The sequence below is a fragment of the Macaca thibetana genome, chromosome 10, assembly GCF_024542745.1.
Source record: "Macaca thibetana thibetana isolate TM-01 chromosome 10, ASM2454274v1, whole genome shotgun sequence".
Taxonomy (NCBI): domain Eukaryota; kingdom Metazoa; phylum Chordata; class Mammalia; order Primates; family Cercopithecidae; genus Macaca; species Macaca thibetana.
Genome location: NC_065587.1, coordinates 31,060,516 through 31,078,154, shown reverse-complemented (window position 1 = coordinate 31,078,154; position 17,639 = coordinate 31,060,516). Strand labels below are relative to the sequence as shown.

The 17,639-nt window shown below is 51.7% G+C and overlaps 2 protein-coding genes across 2 annotated transcripts in view; both read left to right on the top strand.

Annotated features, from left to right (window-relative positions):
* The window catches only part of THAP7 (THAP domain containing 7), a 210,755-nt gene that overhangs the window by 157,762 nt on the left and 35,354 nt on the right, over positions 1–17,639 (top strand). The window lies entirely within an intron of this gene.
* On the top strand, positions 14,113–17,604 carry SLC7A4 (solute carrier family 7 member 4). Its single transcript, XM_050746091.1, has 4 exons — positions 14,113–15,175; positions 15,969–16,609; positions 16,875–16,983; positions 17,089–17,604. The coding sequence occupies exons 1-4, from the start codon at positions 14,194–14,196 to the stop codon at positions 17,262–17,264; spliced, it is 1,908 nt and encodes a 635-aa protein (XP_050602048.1). The 5' UTR covers positions 14,113–14,193; the 3' UTR covers positions 17,265–17,604.

The window sequence follows — 17,639 nt, the reverse complement described above, 5'->3', positions numbered from 1 at the left end:
GCGGGTGGGCGCCCTACAGAGGCTGCTGCAGTTTGGGATCGTGGTCTATGTGGTAGGGTAAGAGAGAAGAGCTTTTGGCCAGGCTGGAGGGGCAGGGGAAGAGGTGGGGGGTGGGGCTTGGTCCTGCTGGGTTGAAGTTGAGGGTTGGGCTGTTTAGGGGGTGGAGGGGAAGGGGGCAGATTGGTTCGGGGGCTGGGGGGAGGTAGGCAATACAAGACAGGAGAGCAAGAACAAGCTGTGTGTTTGTCCTGTGTGCCCACCTGCCTCCTTCCCAGTCCCTCCCCACGGCCCCACCCAGGGGGCACAAGACATCATCCTTAACATCTGTGAGAGCTGGAGCAGTAGCCCCAGAGAGACCACCAGCTATATCTCGGGTCAGGGGAGTCTAGAAGCTGGGAGCTGGGTCTAGTGAGGCTGGGGGTGGGTGCTGGCTGGGGAAGGTGATTGTCCGAGGGCACTGGCTCTCTGACGCATGGCTGGAGCTTCTGTCTCGTTCAGGGGGTCTGGAGTGGGAAGTGGGGCCAGAGAGGAGGTAGGGCCCACGATGCTGGACTGGGAGCCTGTAGGGTGTGGGGAGAGAACTGAGCATGTAGGGCCCAGCTCCGCCCCTGTCACTACATGCTGGGGACACACCACACTGCCCAACTTCTCCTCCCCAGGTGGGCTCTCCTCGCCAAAAAAGGCTACCAGGACCGGGATCTTGACCCCCAGATTTCCATCACCAAACACAAAGGGAAGTGGCCGACTTGGTGAAGCCGCCTCAGGTGGGGGCCCTGGTGCTGCAGACGGGGGCGCAAGTCCTTTCCCCGCTGACCACTTGAACACCCGCCATGCAGCCAGTGTGTGCGAGAGAGAAGCATGTGATGCCGGAGACAGCTGGGGGTTCTCAGGAAGGCCTTCACAGAGGAGTGACGCCTGGACAGGGCTTTCAGGGATGTGTAGGAGGTTCTGGTAGAAAAAGGTACGGGTTGAGAAGCCAGGCCAGAGAAACTGCATTTCCGAAGGCTGCCAACAGAAAAGAAGGGGGTGTTTGAGACTAATGGCTTGAGCTTGAGAGGGGTGAGGGGTGTGGGAGGGCTGGAACCGGAACTTCCTGTAGCCCTGCTCCCTGATGGGGGCACCTCTGTCAGGTGCTCCTCCTCCACCTTCTCGGCTGCATTTTCCTCCTCCCTCCACCCAGCTTATCCACAGCCTTAACTTCCACCTCTGGTCTTCTGATACCCAGGGTGTGTGTAGCCCCAGTGAACACCTGCCCAGAGCACAGCTGTCTTCCAGGTGCACACCCACATGTCCAAAGGTCAACTATTTCCCTCTCCTGGCATGGCCTCTGTGACATCCACTAGTTCTGAGGGCTCTGACATCCACTAGTTTAGTGCAGCAGCCAGACCCGTGACTCAGTCTCAACCCCTTCCTGTCCCTTCCAACATGTTTCACTACTTGCCATGCCACGCCTGCATGAGACTATGACCTCCTAGAGGACCCTTAGATGCCCCTCTCACCCTTTCCCTACTGCTCGATGCACACCACTCAGTAGCCAGGCTGAACTTTCACACCAGGCATCCTCAGAGCCTGCAGCCCCTGCTTCTACTCTCAGGAGCCCCCCCACCCCCCAATGATGGTGGCCACCCATCCCTCCTAATCCCAATGACTGCCTCTCTCAGCACCCTCTGCACAGCCCTCACCCTCCTTTCCTGGGCATGCATTCCCCAAATTCAGTGTTCTTGTGGGCAGCACTGGAGGGTCAGCCTCCCCTTCCAACATCCTTGGCCACCCTTTGACCACAGGCAGAGCTTTCTGTCTTCTCACCTGTGCCCTGCCATGCCAGTGCTGCTGTGTGTGGGATGGGAGACTCACCTCCTCTCCATCCTGGGCAGGTGCCGGGCCCAACTCTCCCCTGGATCTTCAGTACTAGAAGCAGCAGGCTGTTGGAATATTCTGGTTGATGCCAGGCATGGTAGCTAGAGCCTATAATCCCAGCTACTTGGGAGGCTGAGGCAGGAAGATCTCTGGAGCCCAGGAGTTAGAGGATGCAGTAAGCGTTGATGACACCACTGCATTCCAGCCTGGACGAGTAAAGTGAAACTCTGTGCACCTGTAGTCCCAGCTACTCAGGAGGCTTAGGCAGGAGAATCCCTTGAACCCAGGAGGCGGAGGTTGCAGTGAACCGAAATCGTGCCACTGCACTCCAGCCTGGGTGACACAGTGAGACTCTGTCTCAAAAAACTAATAAATAAGAACGAAAATAAAAGATATTTTGGTTGAACAAATGAGAAAGAAACTTGTCTCAAGAGATGGACATGGGCACGAGGCTTCCTGGTCTCAAAAATGGCCAGAACCCTGCCAGCCTCCCATCTCTGCTTCAATCTGCCTTATGGGGGGACAGGGTTAATGACTGGACGGGGCCAACATCCCTTCCCTCATAAACCAGGCTGCCAGCTTCCGGCCTTTCTGGTCGATGCGAGCCCAACCAGGCCAACCTTAAGATTTGCCTCCTAGGGAGAAAACGTGTTCTTCTTGGTGACCAACTTCCTTGTGACGCCAGCCCAAGTTCAGGGCAGATGCCCAGAGGTGAGTTTGTCCAGGATCCTCCCAGCAGACCCCTCATTCCTCCACCAGCCCCAGGTGGCCACCCGTGTTTCCCTTTCCCCTTCCCAGGTGGCTGAAGGCTCAGCATGTGCTTAGTGTCCCCCAGGCACTGGGCTACATCTTTGTGTGAATCATTTCGTTCAGTCTTCACATATCCCCACAGGAATTCCTGGGATCCCCATTTCAGAGGCAAAGACTGAGGCTCAGTGAGGTTGAATCACTTTCTTAAGGCCTCCCAGCCTGTGGGTGACAGAAACCCGAGCTCTGGGCAGCAGCAGTTTCCATGAGGTGCCCAGGCCCTCCCATCCTGGTCCTGCCTCTGGGTACTCTCCAGGTTGTTAGTGTGACACCCAGAGCTGGGCACATGCTCAGGGAGGCTCCAATAGCAAGAGCCAAGCAGTGGCATGATCATGGCTCTCTGCAGCCTCAAACTCCCAAGTGATCTTCCTACCTCATCCTCCAGAATAGCTGGGGCAACAAGCACAGGCCACCACACCCAGATAATTGTATTATTCTATGTAGTGATGGGGTCTCACTGTGTTGCCCAGGCTGCTTCCAAACTCCTGGACTCAATCAATCCTCCTCCCTCAGCCTCCCAAAGTGCTGGGATTACAGGTATGAGCCACCAAGGCCAGCCCAGGACACGTTTCTTGAGAGACACAGGTATCTTTTGGTCCCGTGTAGTAAGAAACCAAAGTTGAATAAGCTTATACTTACGTTCAGCAATCAATGTTTCTGTATTATATCTTATTTGGAAGTGATCTAGATATTCAACAAATAACCATCTTTTAATTTAACTTAGTTTGACTTTAAGGTTTTAGATTACCGAAAAGATTTTGGATTTGTGTGTGTGTGTGTGTGTGCGCTTTTGTCACCCAGGCTGGAGTGCAGTGGTGCAATCTCAGTTCACTGCAACCTCTGCCTCTTGGGTTCAAGCGATTCTCCTACCTCAGCCTCCTCAGTAACTGGGATTACAGGTGCCTGCCATCATGCCTGGCTAATTTTTGTATTTTTAGTAGAGTCGAGGTTTCGCCATGTTGGCCAGGTTGTTCTCAAACTCCTGACCTCAGGTGATCCATCCTCCTTGGCCTTCCAAAGTGTTGGGATTACAGGTGAGCCACCTTGCCCGGCCAGAAATTATCATCATTATTATTGTCATTATTATTGAGACAAGGTCTCAATAATAGTGGGAGTTGGCTGGAGTGCAATAGCACAATCATGGCTCACTGCAGCCTTGAACTCCTGGAAATTATTTTTAAGTAGACATATTTTATAAAATGTAATCATTATTTAAATAGTATGTCTAGCAATAAGTCAGTCAAAAATAAAAATTAAAACAATAAAAAATTATTTATAGCTGGGCACAGTGGCTCCCACCTGTAATCCCAGCACTTTGGGAGGCCAGGACAGGAGGATTGCTTGAGGCCCAGAATTTGAGACCGGCCTGGGCAACATAGTAAGACTCCACTTGACAAGAAAATTTTTCTAAAAATTAGCCAGGCATCATGGTACACACCTGTAGTCCCAGCTACTCAGGATACTGAGGCAAGAGGAGTTCAAGGCTACAGTGAACTACGGTCCCACTACTATAGTTTAGCCTGGGCAACGGAGCAACACCCAGTCTCAAAAAATAATAATTATAACTTATTTACAAATTTTTTCCCACTTGCATTTATATAAGCTTAGTTTGTTTAACAATTAGATTTGAGGCTGGGCGCGGTGGCTCAAGCCTGTAATCCCAGCACTTTGGGAGGCCAAGGCGGGCGGATCACGAGGTCAGGAGATCGAGACCATCCTGGCTAACACGGTGAAACCCCGTCTCTACTAAAAAATACAAAAAACTAGCCAGGCGAGGTGGCGGGCGCCTGTAGTCCCAGCTACTCAGGAGGCTGAGGCAGGAGAATGGCGTAAACCCGGGAGGCGGAGCTTGCAGTGAGCTGAGATCCGGCCACTGCACCCCAGCCTGGGCGACGGAGCGAGACTCCGTCTCAAAAAAAAAAAAAAAAAAAAAAAAAATTAGATTTGAATTGTGAAAACTTCATGAAACATTAGACAAAGCTAGTTATTAAGTTTTATTTTGCTGGCAATTTTTTTGACATATATATTAGGCAAATATCAAACATTATTGAAGTAAAGTATCTAAAATGTTAAACATTCAACACTTTTTTTAAATCTCATATGAGCATACTAGGGGTTGTTCTAGTTAATTCCTCAGACACTTTTGTTTTTTGGTTTTTGGTTTTTTTTGAGACGGAGTCTGGCTCTGTCGCACAGGCCAGAGTGCAATGGCATGATCTCGGCTCACTGCAACTTCCACCTCCCAAGTGGTTCCAGTAATTCTCCTGCCTCAGCCCCCCAAGTAGCTGAGATTACAGGCGCACGCCACCACACCCAGCTAATTTTTTTTATATATGTATTTTTAGTAGAGACAGGGTTTCACCATGTTGGCCAGGCTGGTTTCAAACTCCTGATCTCAAGCGATCCGCCCACCTTGACCTCCCAAAGTGCTAGGATTACAGGCTGAGCCACTGCGCCCAGCCCAATGCCTCAGATACTTAAGTTTTAAAGATATGATAAGATTTACACTTTCAAGGAACTGAGAAAGAATGTAGATTTTCTCCAAGAAGGAGTTTCAGAGCATATTTTTTGTTATCAGAGATCTAGGGTGATGTTTATGGTTTCTTTTTCCTAAGAGTACGATAGTTCAGCAGATTTTTTTGTGGTTTCGGCCTAAACATGGGAATGCCTGGAGCTGATGAGGTTTGATGACAGAGCCCCAGGAAGTGGGAGGAATTGTAAGGTACAGTGAAGCAAGCCTGGCTGCTCATTCCCAGAACCTGTGTTAGGTCTGTTTTCTGGCTATCAGTATTTACATGTCACCTGTATATCTTGGGCCTGAAAAACAGGCTGGGGTGCTTTCTGTGAATCTTACAGGAAAAGGGAAGATAATTAGGCAGCTGGGCATTGAAAGGATATTTGGAGAAGTTTTAGGTCTAAAAGAAATTTGCTGAGGAGATAGGGCCAAGTTTTGAGGAGGGTAGGTTTAAGTCAGGGGCCCAGATATCTGAAAGATCTTCAGGGACAGGGACTTGGGGGTTAAGCAGAGCACAGGTGGATGGAGGAGGAGAATTTACAGAGGATGCAGATTTTAACTTTTATTCTACATCTGATTTCTGCTCTTTAATGTTGAGGAAGATTAAAGGAAGTCTCTAAAGCTAACCATTATATTTCTTTTTTTTTTTTTTTGAGACGGAGTCTGGCTTTGTCACCCAGGCTGGAGTGCCATGGCGCCATCTCGGCTCACTGCAACCTCAGCCTCCCGGGTTCAAGCGATTCTTCTGCCTCAGCCTCCTGAGTAGCTGGGGCTACAAGCACGTGCCACCACGCCTGGCTAATTTTTGTATGTTTAGTAGAGATGGAGTTTCAACATTTTGGCCAGGATGGTTTCAATCTCTTGATCTCGTAATCCACCTGCCTTGGCCTCCCAAAGTGCTGGGATTACAGGCATGAGCCACCGTGCCTGGCCTATATTTCTTTGTGTCTTCCTTTTGACTTGATCTTTCTCTAGTTACCAATAGGACAGTTGTTTAGGATGAAATCACCCTTTTGTGGGGGGGGCGCGGGGGGTGGTTTAGAAATGGGGTCTCACTGTGTTGGCAAGATCATAGTTCACTGCAGCCTCAACCTCCTGGGCTCAAGCGATCCTCCCACCTCAGTCTCCCACAAAGTTGAGATTACAGGTGTGAGCCACCACACCTGGCCAGTAGCACTCTTTAAAATACTTTTAGACTGGGCACAGTGGCTCATGCCTGTAATCCCAGCACTTTGGGAGGCCGAGTCAGGCAGATCACGAGGTCAGGAGTTCAATACCAGCCTGGCCAACAAGGTGAAACCCCATCTCTACTACAAATACAAAAAATTAGCCAGGCATGTTGGCAGGCGCCTGTAATCCCAGCTACTTGGGAGGCTGGGGCAGGAGAATCACTTGAATCCAGGAAAGAGAGGTTGCAGTGAGCCGAGACTACGCCACTGTACTCCAGCCTGGGCAACAGAGTGAGACTCTGTCTCAAAAAAAGAAAAAAAGCTTTTAGATTCAAAAGTCCAAATCTTCAATGTTATACCTACTTTAATTGTGACTCAAAACCAATAAGCCTTTTTATGGCTTAAAATCAGTATGCCTTTTCTGGCTTAACCGGAGACACAGAAGAGCATCCCAAACAGGCTGGAAAAGATGCAATCCCCCTCAAGATCCAAAGTCTTTCTCAAGATAGCCTAAGCAAGCAAATATCCTAATTGTTATCAAGGCAATGAAAGCTGAGACAAGTAGGACAAACTCCTCTGAGAGCTGAAACCGTTGGACAGAGACACTGTGTTTCTGATTCCTGGGCAGCTGGCTGGCAGCCTAACAACGACCTGTCCCCCAACCCCCCCAGCTGGCAGAAACCAAAGAGAAGATTTTCATTGGTCACAGAGCCATGTTCTCAAGACATAAAACAAGATATAATAAATCACACAAAAGACAGAGACATGGAAAACAAGCTGTATTTCTGGGAGGCTGTGAGTCAACAGCCACTATGTATGCAGAGCCAAATACCAAACTCAGAAGTGTGAAATCAAATAATTCTTTTTTTTGTTTGTTTTTTGAGACAAGGTGTCCCTCTGTCACCCAGGCTGGAGTGCAGTGCTGCAATCGTGGCTCACTACAGCCTCAAACTCCCAGGATCAAGCAATCCTCCCGCCTCAGCCTCCTGAGTAGCTGGGACTACAGGCGCCTGCCACCACGCCGGGCTAATTTTTGTATATTTAGCAGAGACGGGGTTTCGCTGTGTTGGCCAGGCTGGTCTCAAACTCCTTTCTCAAGTTATCCAGCCACCTCGGCCTCCCAAAATGCTGGGATTACAGGAGTGAGCCACCGCCAAACTGTTGGATCTTTACATTACTATGAGCCTCGGGAGGAATGTGGCCATGTGGCCTGAGGCATGGAGTATGCAATTGCAACTTCTGCTTTTTCCTGTAAATGGTTGGAAATGACTGAGCAGCATCAGAGATACGATGCCCTCAGAGCTTGCCTTCTTCTCACGGAATGTTGAAACAATTTTCCTTGGAATGTAGCAAGCTGTACTAATCGAATCTAACATACTGGATTTGTACACAAGATGTTGCAATCCTGCTGGCACTGTTTCTGTTTCTACCTTAGCTTCCCCACTTTGGAACAATGACCCCAACCCTTTGGAAGCTGTTTCCTGGGTGTCCATCCTCAAGCTTTGAACTAGAATAAAAATCATATTTCCTTTCTTTTTTCTTTTTTTTTTTTTTTTTTTTTTGAGACTAGGTCTCTGTCACCCAGACTGGAATGCAGTGATGCAATTATAGCTCACTGCAGCCTCAAACTCCTGGGCTCAAGTGATCCTTTCACCTTGGCCTCCCAAAGTGCTGGGATTACAAGCATAAGCCAACGTGCCTAGCTGATATTTTCTGAATCTCATTATTTAAGGTTGACACAAGAGTCGTAACTCAAAGAATCAATTCTTACCAATGCTTTTCTCCTGCCAGTTTGAATTTGGAAAGGGACAAGGAAAAATTTTACTCTCCTCTTTCAACCAGGCACTACAGACAGAGATCCAGAAGAGTTCACTTTGGTAAGAATTCCCACCTGTGCCTGCTTTTATTTGTTCTCCCAGGATCCCATCTTTAGGCTTGAGAGGATCTCATCCTTGTCACCAGAAACTGTAGGGGTGGCAAAACTCCACTTCCATCCCTAGGGTCTCAGCTGGGTCCAAGAATTAAATTGACATACGACAGGTTAACAGGAGAAAAGCACACAAATTTATTTATATGCTATTCTACATCTGATTTCTGTTCTCTAATCTTGCTCACAGAGTCCCTAAGGCTAGCCATTACATTTATTTATAAATAAGGGGCGCTGGAGTGCGGTGACGAAATCATAGCTCACTGCAGCCTCAAACTCCTGGGCTCAAGCTATCCTCCCACCTCAGCCTCCCGAGTAGCTGGGACTACAGGCACATGCCACCCACCACACCGGTCTAATTAAAAAAAACAAAAAAATTGTTGAACCGGGGTTTCACTATATTGCCCAGACTGGTCTTGAACTCCCGGACTCAAGCAAGCCCCCCTTGGCCTCCTAAAGCACTGGGATCACAGAAGTGAGCCACCACACTCAGTCCCACAAATGTATTGGGTACAAGTTTTACATGGGTTGGGAACCCTCATAAGGACATATGAAGACCCAAAGAAGAAGTTAGAGTCTGTTACTTATACACTGAATTGGACAAAGAATAATAAGTTATGAAGAAGCAACTAAATTATGTGGGGAGGCTTAAAAGATAAGAGTGTTTTAACAAGGTTTGTACAGAATTCTCTCATTTCAGTTTCTCATCCTTGAAGATAAGAATGTTGCATCTTTCACATGGCAACTTCATCTCTGCATTTAAGAAATAGCACAGGCTGGCTGGGCGCGGTGGCTCACGCCTGTAATCCCAGCACTTTGGGAGGCCGAGGCTGGTGGATCACAAGGTCAGGAGATCAAGACCATCCTGGCTAACACAGTGAAACCCCATCTGTATTAAAAAATACAAAAAAATTAGCCAGGCGTGGTGGCGGGCGTCTGTAGTCCCAGCTACTGGGGAGGCTGAGGCAGGAGAACAGTGTGAACCTGGGAGGTGGAGCTTGCAGTGAGCCGAGATCGCGCCACTGCACTCCAGCCTGGGCAACAGAGCGAGACTCCATCTCAAAAAAAAAAAAAAAAAAATAGCAGAGCCCAGGTGGGGTGGCTCACGCTTGTAATCCCAGCACATTGGAGAGGTTGAAGCAGGTGGATCACTTGAGGAAATGAGTTTGAGACCAGCCTGCCCAACATGGGAAAACCCCCCCTCTACTAAAAATACAAAAATTAGCTTAGTGTGATGGCGCACGCCTGTAGTCCCAGCCATTCGGGAGGCTGAGGCAGGAGAATCACTTGAACCCAGGAGGCAGAGGCTGCAGTGAGCCAAGATCACGCCACTTCACTCCAGCCTGGGTGACAGAGCAAGACTCTGTCTCAAAAATAAAAATAAAAAATAAAATTAAAACGAGCTATTCAGCCATGAAAAGTCATAGAGGAATCTCAAATGCATATTATTAAGGGGAAGAAGCCAGCCTGAAAAGGCTATATACTCTATAATCCCAACTACATAAGATTCTGCAGGCCAGGCGCCCCGCAGCTGACGCCTGTAATCCCAGCAGTGTTGGAGGCCGAGGCGGGCAGATCACGAGGTCAGGAGATCGAGACCATCTCGGCTAACACGGTGAAACCCCATCTCTACTAAAAATACAAAAAAAAAAAAAAAAATTAGCCAGGTATGGTGGTGGGCACCTGTAGTCCCAGTTACTCAGGAGGCTGAGGCAGGAGAATGGTGTGAACCCGGGAGGCGGAGCTTGCAATGAGCCGAGATCATACCACTGCACTCCAGCCTGGGTGACAGAGTGAGATTCCGTCTCAAAAAAAAAAAAAAAGATTCTGCAAAAGTAAGACTGGACTATGGAGACAGGAAAAAGATCGGTGGTTGCCAGGTGTTAACAGGGAGGGATAGGCAGGGCACAGAGGGTTTTTAGGGCAATGAAACTACTCTGTATGATACAATAATGGTGTGTATATGTGTCATTACACATTTGTCCAAACCCACAGAATGTACAACCCGAAGAGTGAACCCTAATGTAAACTATGAACTTTGGGTGATAATGATGTGTCAATGTAGGTTAATCGATTGTAACAAACATGACCCTCTTGTGCTGGATGTCAGCAGTGGGAGAGGGGGCTACACGTGTGTGGAAGGAGGAAGTATATGGGAACTCTGTACTTTCTGCTCAATATTGCTGTGAACCTAAAACTGCTCTGAAAACTCTTTTTTTTTTTTTTTTTTTTTTTTTTTTTTTTTAGATACAGGGTCTTGCTATGTTGCCTCCTAGGTTCAAGCTACCCTCCCAACTCAGCTTCCTGAGTAACTGGGACTACAGGCATGTACCACCATTCCCAGCTAATAAAGTCTACTTTTAAAAATCACTTTTCCATAAACATAAGTGTTTATTTGTGGACTATCAATTCTATTCCATTCATCTATATGTCTACTCTTATGTCACCACCACAATCTTGATTACAGTCATTTCATAGTTTAGAAATCAGGAATTGTAAGTCCTCCAAATCTTTTTCAAAAGTATTTTGGCTATTCTGGATCCTTTGCATTTCCACATTAATTTTGATGATTTCTGCAAAATAGGCAGTTGGGATTTCAATAGGAATTGCACAGAATCTATGCAACTCCTGAATCTGTAGACCAGTCTGGGGAATACTGCCATTTTATATTTAAAATCTTACAGTCTATGAACATGGGATGTCTTTCCATTTATTTATGTTGCCTTTAATTTCTTTTTCTTTTTTTTTTTTTTTTTTGAGACAGGGTCTCACTGTGTCACCCAGGCTGGAGTGTAGTGGCACAAACATGCCTCACTGCAACCTCAACCTCCCAGGCTCAAGCAATCCTCCCACCTCAACACCAACCCCCCACTCCCAGTAGCTGAGACCCAGGCGCATGCCACCATGCCCAGATAATTGTTTTACCTTTCCGTAGAGGTGAGGTCTCCCTATGTTACCCAGGCAAAATACCCAAGTATTTTGGCTATTCTGGATCCCTTGCATTTCCATATGAATTTTTTTTTTTTTTTTTTTTTTTTTTTTTTTTTTTTGAGACGGAGTCTCACTCTGTCACCCAGGCTGGAGTACAATGGTGCCATCTCAGCTCATTGCAACCTCTGCCTCCAGGGTTCCAGCGATTCTCCTGCCTCAGCCTCCCAAGTAGCTGCGATTACAGGTGCCCACCACTTATTTTAATTTATTTATTTAGTAGTTTTGGAGACAGGGTCTTGGTTTGCCACCCAGGCTGGAGTGCAGTGACAGGATCATAGCTCACTGCAGCCTCAAACTCCTGGGTTCAAGCGATCCTCTCACCTCAGCCTCCCAAAGTGCTGGGATTACAGGTGTGAGCCACTGGGCCTAGCCAAATACTGTATTTTTTATCAACATTTGGTTGAAAAACATCTGTGTATTAGTAAACCTGTGTTGTTCAAGAGTCCGCTGTGCTTTGCTGGGGATTTCTACATCTATATTCATAAGGGATTTGGGTCTGTGGCTTTTTTTTCTTGTGATGTCTGTCGAGTTTGGTGTCAGGGTAATCCTGGCCTTGTAGAATGAGTTAGAAATTATTCCCTCCTCTTTTTGTTTCCTGGTGGTTTATCTTCACTGCATCACTGTGGGGTTGCTCTGTGTAACTGTCTCACTCAGTAGTGAGTGAAATATCCCTGGAAATGTACAATTTACTGCATTAGCCCGGCTTAGTGTCACATATCCATTGCATGTTGGTGCCTGTGGCAGAAGGTGTCACACCTTCTCCAGGTAGATAAAAAGTCAACACTCCAAAACACTGGACACCAGCAATATGGTGGTCATTGATAAGGCCTTGGGGGAGCTCCCATCACAAAATTGCCTAAGCCTCTGGCCTGAAGTGCCTAGACTTTTGTGGTGACACTTCAGGACAAGGGACGTCTGCTCAGGCAACACAGGGATGGGGTAAGGAGGCTACCATCCCACCGGAAGTGGGAGCCATCTGAGAAGTTCCTCAAGACAATACCAGCCAAATATTAGAAGGTATTGGCATTCTGGCCGAGGCAGCATGTTCCAAGTTAGCACTATGTTTTCTGGGAGTACATCATCCTGTCACCAGCCCAGCTGGACAGGCTGCAGATGCTCCTAAGATCCCATTCCACAAACCACACATAAGCCTGAACACATGTCTAGTATAGCGTTCTGGGGAGGCCAGGAGCCATGGTTCATCACAGCCTTTTGGGAGGCCAAGGCAAGAAAATCGCTTGAGTCCCAGAGTTTGAGACCAGCCAGGGCGACATAGTGAGACCCAGTCTCTAAAAAAAATAAAATTAAAAAATTAGCCTGGTGTGTTGGTGCTGCCTGCCTGGGGCGTGGGGCGCTGGGATGCAGTACTCAGGACACAGTGGCTCACTGATAAACACAAGTGTGGATCTGTTATTGGGGTCCTATAGGGCCCTCCCGGTTACTGCCAGAGGCACCTAGGCTAGGAGGGGCTACCACTGGGGTCTGAGGAGGTCTAGTCCCCTACCGGAGGGCTGTGAGGTTGGTCCCAGAAACTGCTTGCTCCCTTGCAGGATGTGGTAGCGCAGGCTCAAAACAGCCAGCGTGCGTTCCCCCAATTCGCAGAACTCTCTCAAAAGGCTGCAGTCTCTTGCCAACCTGTGAGGGTGGCTGACTGCCACCCCACTGTAAGAGTAGAGGTCAGGGACTGCCCCAGGCCACTCCGGCAGACCTGTGTCTTCATTTAACTCACTGTGCCTGAAGGTCACATGACGGTGCTGCGGGGTCTGTCTGGGGCCCAGCTGGGTGGGGTTCACATACTGGGGTGAGGGATCAAGAAGGGTGTCCGCTGCAGTGGAAAGAGGGCGGGCTGCGGACTTTCAGACGTCGCCCTTAACCTCCCGAATGACCTAGGCTAGTCACTTAGCCGGTGGTCTGACCTCCATCTGTGAGTGAGTCACAGTCACAGGGCTTCCCTAGACCCCGGTGAGCTCCCGTCATGACCTTGCGAGGTCGGGGCAGGGTGGGCAGGGTGAAATATCTGGGCGTGTGGCAGCGGGTGGGGCCGCGCGGGGGGCCTGGAGGTGGGGGCGGGCCCTGCGCTTGGCGGCGGCGCCGGCAAACTGGGCGGGCTCAGAGCTCAGAGCCGAGGCAGCTGCGGCGGCAGCAGGTGGGTTGCAGCGGATCCTACGCGGGACCGGGATGGGGACAGGGATGGGGACGGGGACGGGGACGGGGACGGGGCAGGGATGGGGACGGGGACGGGCACGGGGACGGGACGGGGGACGGGCTCAGGCCCAAGAGCAAGCGAAGGCGCAGGTGTCCGGGGACGGGGGCGCGGCGGAGCTGGCTCTGGCAGCAGCGGCGTGTCGGGCATGGGGAGGTGTGCGGGCCCAGGGCGCCCCTGCATTCCGCCCGGCGCGGCGCGAGGATACCCCAGTCTGGCCACGGTGGCGGGGGCGGGGGCGGGGTGTGTGTGGCCGCCACTGTCTGTGGCAGGTGGCTGCCTGGGCCACGCCCGCCCCGACGCAGAGCCGTGGCTCCTGTTCCGGGTCGGCTCTACTCTGGGGAAGCCTCGGTTTCATCTGGCTCTGGGACCCCACCACTGAGCCGTTCCCAGTCTCTCTCCCAGCTTCACCTGGAGCTGCTCCCTCCCCACCCCACCCAGCAGGTGGGTAGGTGGGGCCCCACCAGGCCTCCTCTGCTGCCTGGGATGCAGACAGGATCTCCAGGCTTCCTATGACCTCCTGCCCACAGGCTCTGACACCGGCCCCATTCCAGCCCTTCAGCAGGCCTTCGGTTCGGGTGTCCAGGTCCGCAGGGCAGAGAGGGAGAGAGGACTGGGGGTGGTCAGACCAGAAGGGATGGAAGGCCGGCTGGGCATCCTGTCATTCCCCTCTGGCCCTAGCAGGTTCCAGTAGCTGGCTCGGTGCTCTTCTCGGCCACCTGCCATGGCCCGGGGGCTGCCTAGCATGGCCAGCCTGGCTCGCTTATGCCAGAAGCTGAACCGCCTGAAGCCGCTGGAGGACTCCACCATGGAGACGTCACTGCGGCGCTGCCTGTCCACACTGGACCTGACTCTTCTGGGCGTGGGTGGCATGGTGGGCTCGGGTCTCTATGTGCTTACAGGTGCTGTCGCCAAGGACGTGGCTGGCCCTGCTGTGCTCTTGTCCTTCGGTGTGGCTGCTGTGGCCTCCCTGCTGGCAGCCCTATGCTATGCAGAATTCGGGGCACGTGTGCCACGCACGGGCTCTGCCTACCTGTTCACCTATGTATCCATGGGCGAGCTGTGGGCCTTCCTCATCGGCTGGAATGTTCTCCTCGAATACATCATTGGTGGTGCCGCCGTGGCCCGCGCCTGGAGTGGCTACTTGGACTCTATGTTCAGCCACAGCGTCCGCAACTTCACTGAGACCCACGTGGGTTCCTGGCAGGTGCCCCTTCTGGGCCACTACCCGGATTTCCTAGCTGCTGGCATCATCCTCCTGGCCTCTGCCTTTGTCTCCTGTGGAGCCCGCGTCTCTTCCTGGCTCAACCACACCTTCTCAGCCATCAGCCTGCTTGTCATTCTCTTCATTGTCATCCTGGGCTTCATCCTGGCCCAGCCTCACAACTGGAGCGCTGAGGAAGGCGGCTTTGCACCCTTTGGCTTCTCCGGCGTCATGGCTGGCACTGCCTCCTGCTTCTATGCTTTCGTGGGCTTCGACGTCATTGCCGCCTCCAGCGAGGAGGCCCAGAACCCACGGCGGTCCGTGCCTCTGGCCATCGCCATCTCACTTGCCATTGCAGCTGGTGCCTACATCCTTGTCTCCACCGTGCTAACCCTCATGGTGCCCTGGCACAGCCTGGACCCCGACTCAGCGCTCGCAGATGCCTTTTACCGGAGGGGCTACAGGTGGGCTGGCTTCATCGTGGCAGCTGGCTCCATCTGCGGTAAGAGACTTCCTGGGCAGGGTGGCAGGGAAAAGAGCAAGGGGGGGGGCTCTGTCCTCAGATTCACCTTCACCTGAGGCTGTTTTACTAGTTGCATAATAGGGCAAGGAAAGTGCTAATTATTAGAAACTCTTCACTTCAAAAAAATTTTTTTTTTTTTTTTTTTTTTTTTTTTTTTTTTGAGACGGAGTCTCGCGCTGTGTCACCCAGGCTGGAGTGCAGTGGCGCGATCTCGGCTCACTGCAAGCTCCGCCTCCCAGGTTCACGCCATTCTCCTGCCTCAGCCTCCGAGTAGCTGGGACTACAGGCGCCCGCCACCACGCCCGGCTAGTTTTTTGTATTTTTAGTAGAGACGGGGTTTCACCATGTTAGCCAGGATGGTCTTGATCTCCTGACCTCGTGATCCACCCGCCTCGGCCTCCCAAAGTGCTGGGATTACAGGCTTGAGCCACCGCGCCCGGCCAAAAAAATTTCTTCAGAAACTTTTTGGACGGGACCTCCCCACACATGGTCCATAGCATATTAGTGCTGGGCATGTCCTTATAGATTATTTCCTAGGCAGAGGGACTCAGCTCTGATCAGATGCTCCAGTGGGCCTGTGACCTATCCCAGATGTCCTGTTCTTGGGCAGAGCACTGACAATCTATTACTCCTACACACACTCATGCTTACTCTGAGAGCCCAGACAAGCTCATGCCCATGTTCCTAAGGAACCACCCGTGCACCGACCCCCAGCAGAGGCCCCTGGTGGGCTTCTCCGCCATGCTGACCCTCCCCACTCTCTCTGCTACAGCCATGAACACTGTCCTGCTCAGCCTCCTCTTCTCCCTGCCACGCATTGTCTATGCCATGGCCGCCGATGGGCTCTTCTTCCAGGTGTTTGCCCGTGTGCATCCCCGGACACAGGTGCCTGTGGCAGGCACCCTGGCATTCGGGCTTCTCACAGCCTTCCTGGCACTACTGCTGGACCTGGAGTCACTGGTTCAGTTCCTGTCCCTTGGCACACTCCTGGCCTATACCTTCGTGGCCACAAGCATCATTGTGCTGCGCTTCCAGAAGTCTTCCCCGCCCAGCTCCCCAGGCCCAGCCAGCCCTGGCCCCCTGACCAAGCAGCATAGCTCCTTCTCAGACCACCTACAGCTAGTGGGCACTACACACACCTCCCTGCCTGAGCCAGGGGAGCTGCAGCCAGCCCTGAGGCCCTACCTGGGCTTCTTGGATGGGTACAGCCCTGGAGCAGTGGTGACTTGGGCGCTTGGCGTTATGTTGGCCTCAGCCATCACCATAGGCTGCGTGCTCGTCTTTGGGAACTCGACCCTGCACCTCCCACACTGGGGTTACATCCTGCTGCTCCTGCTCACCAGTGTCGTGTTTCTGCTCAGCCTCCTCGTCCTGGGGGCTCATCAGCAACAGTATCGGGAAGATTTGTTTCAGGTACCTCCCCCAGCCAGCACCCACTCGTGCTCTGCCCAGACAGCTGCCTCCCCTTCCCCCACTGCCATCCCAGAATGAACAAGGCTCACAGGGCTGGGGAGGATGGCACACCCATCCCGCACCCCTTTCTGCATGGTGAGTGAGCACATGTCTCCACAACCTCCTGAGAGGGAGAAAGGCTGTATGGATTCCCGAGAAAGTGGGCCCTGGGCTGGCAGATCTTTCCTGCAGCCCGGTCCAGCCCTGCACTCCCCTGCCTCCTCAGATCCCCATGGTTCCCCTGATTCCAGCCCTGAGCATCCTCCTCAACATCTGCCTCATGCTGAAGCTGAGCTATCTGACCTGGGTGCGCTTCTCCATCTGGCTGCTGATGGGTGAGTGGGGGCCAGGCTGGGACCGGGGTCAGGAGGAGGGCAAAGAGGACAGGAAGGGCTGGAACCTGTACCTCAGGCTCATGCCCTGCCTCCTGCCCTGTCTAGGACTCGCAGTGTATTTTGGCTACGGCATCCGGCACAGCAAGGAGAACCAGCGGGAGCTGCCAGGGCCAAACTCCACGCACTACGTGGTATTCCCCAGGGGCAGCCTGGAGGAGACAGTGCAGGCTGTGCAGCCCCCTAGCCAGGCGCCAGCGCAGGACCCCGGCCATATGGAGTAGCTGGTCAGCCCACACTTGCCCTGCTCTCCCACACCTGCTTGGGAGGCCAGAGAGGCCGGACAAGCCAGGAGCCCCTTCTGTTGTGGGCAGCCTGGGTTTGCAGGCCTGCGCAGGCTGGGGCGTCCTCAGGACCTTAGGACTTTGTCCAGGAGCTGAACTTCAGGTCTTCAGGAGTGGGCCTTGGCCGATGCTGGTGCCGTGGACTCTGCCCAGAGCCTTCTTGTTTATGATCAGCTCCAACTACCTGGGCAGGTGTGGTGGGGTGGACGGGAAGGCCCACAGCCCAAGGGATCCATAATAATAATTGCTTGGCCAGCCATGTGGCCTGCTGGCATATCCACTGTGGCGTTCTTTATGGCACCGAGTCTTCACCTG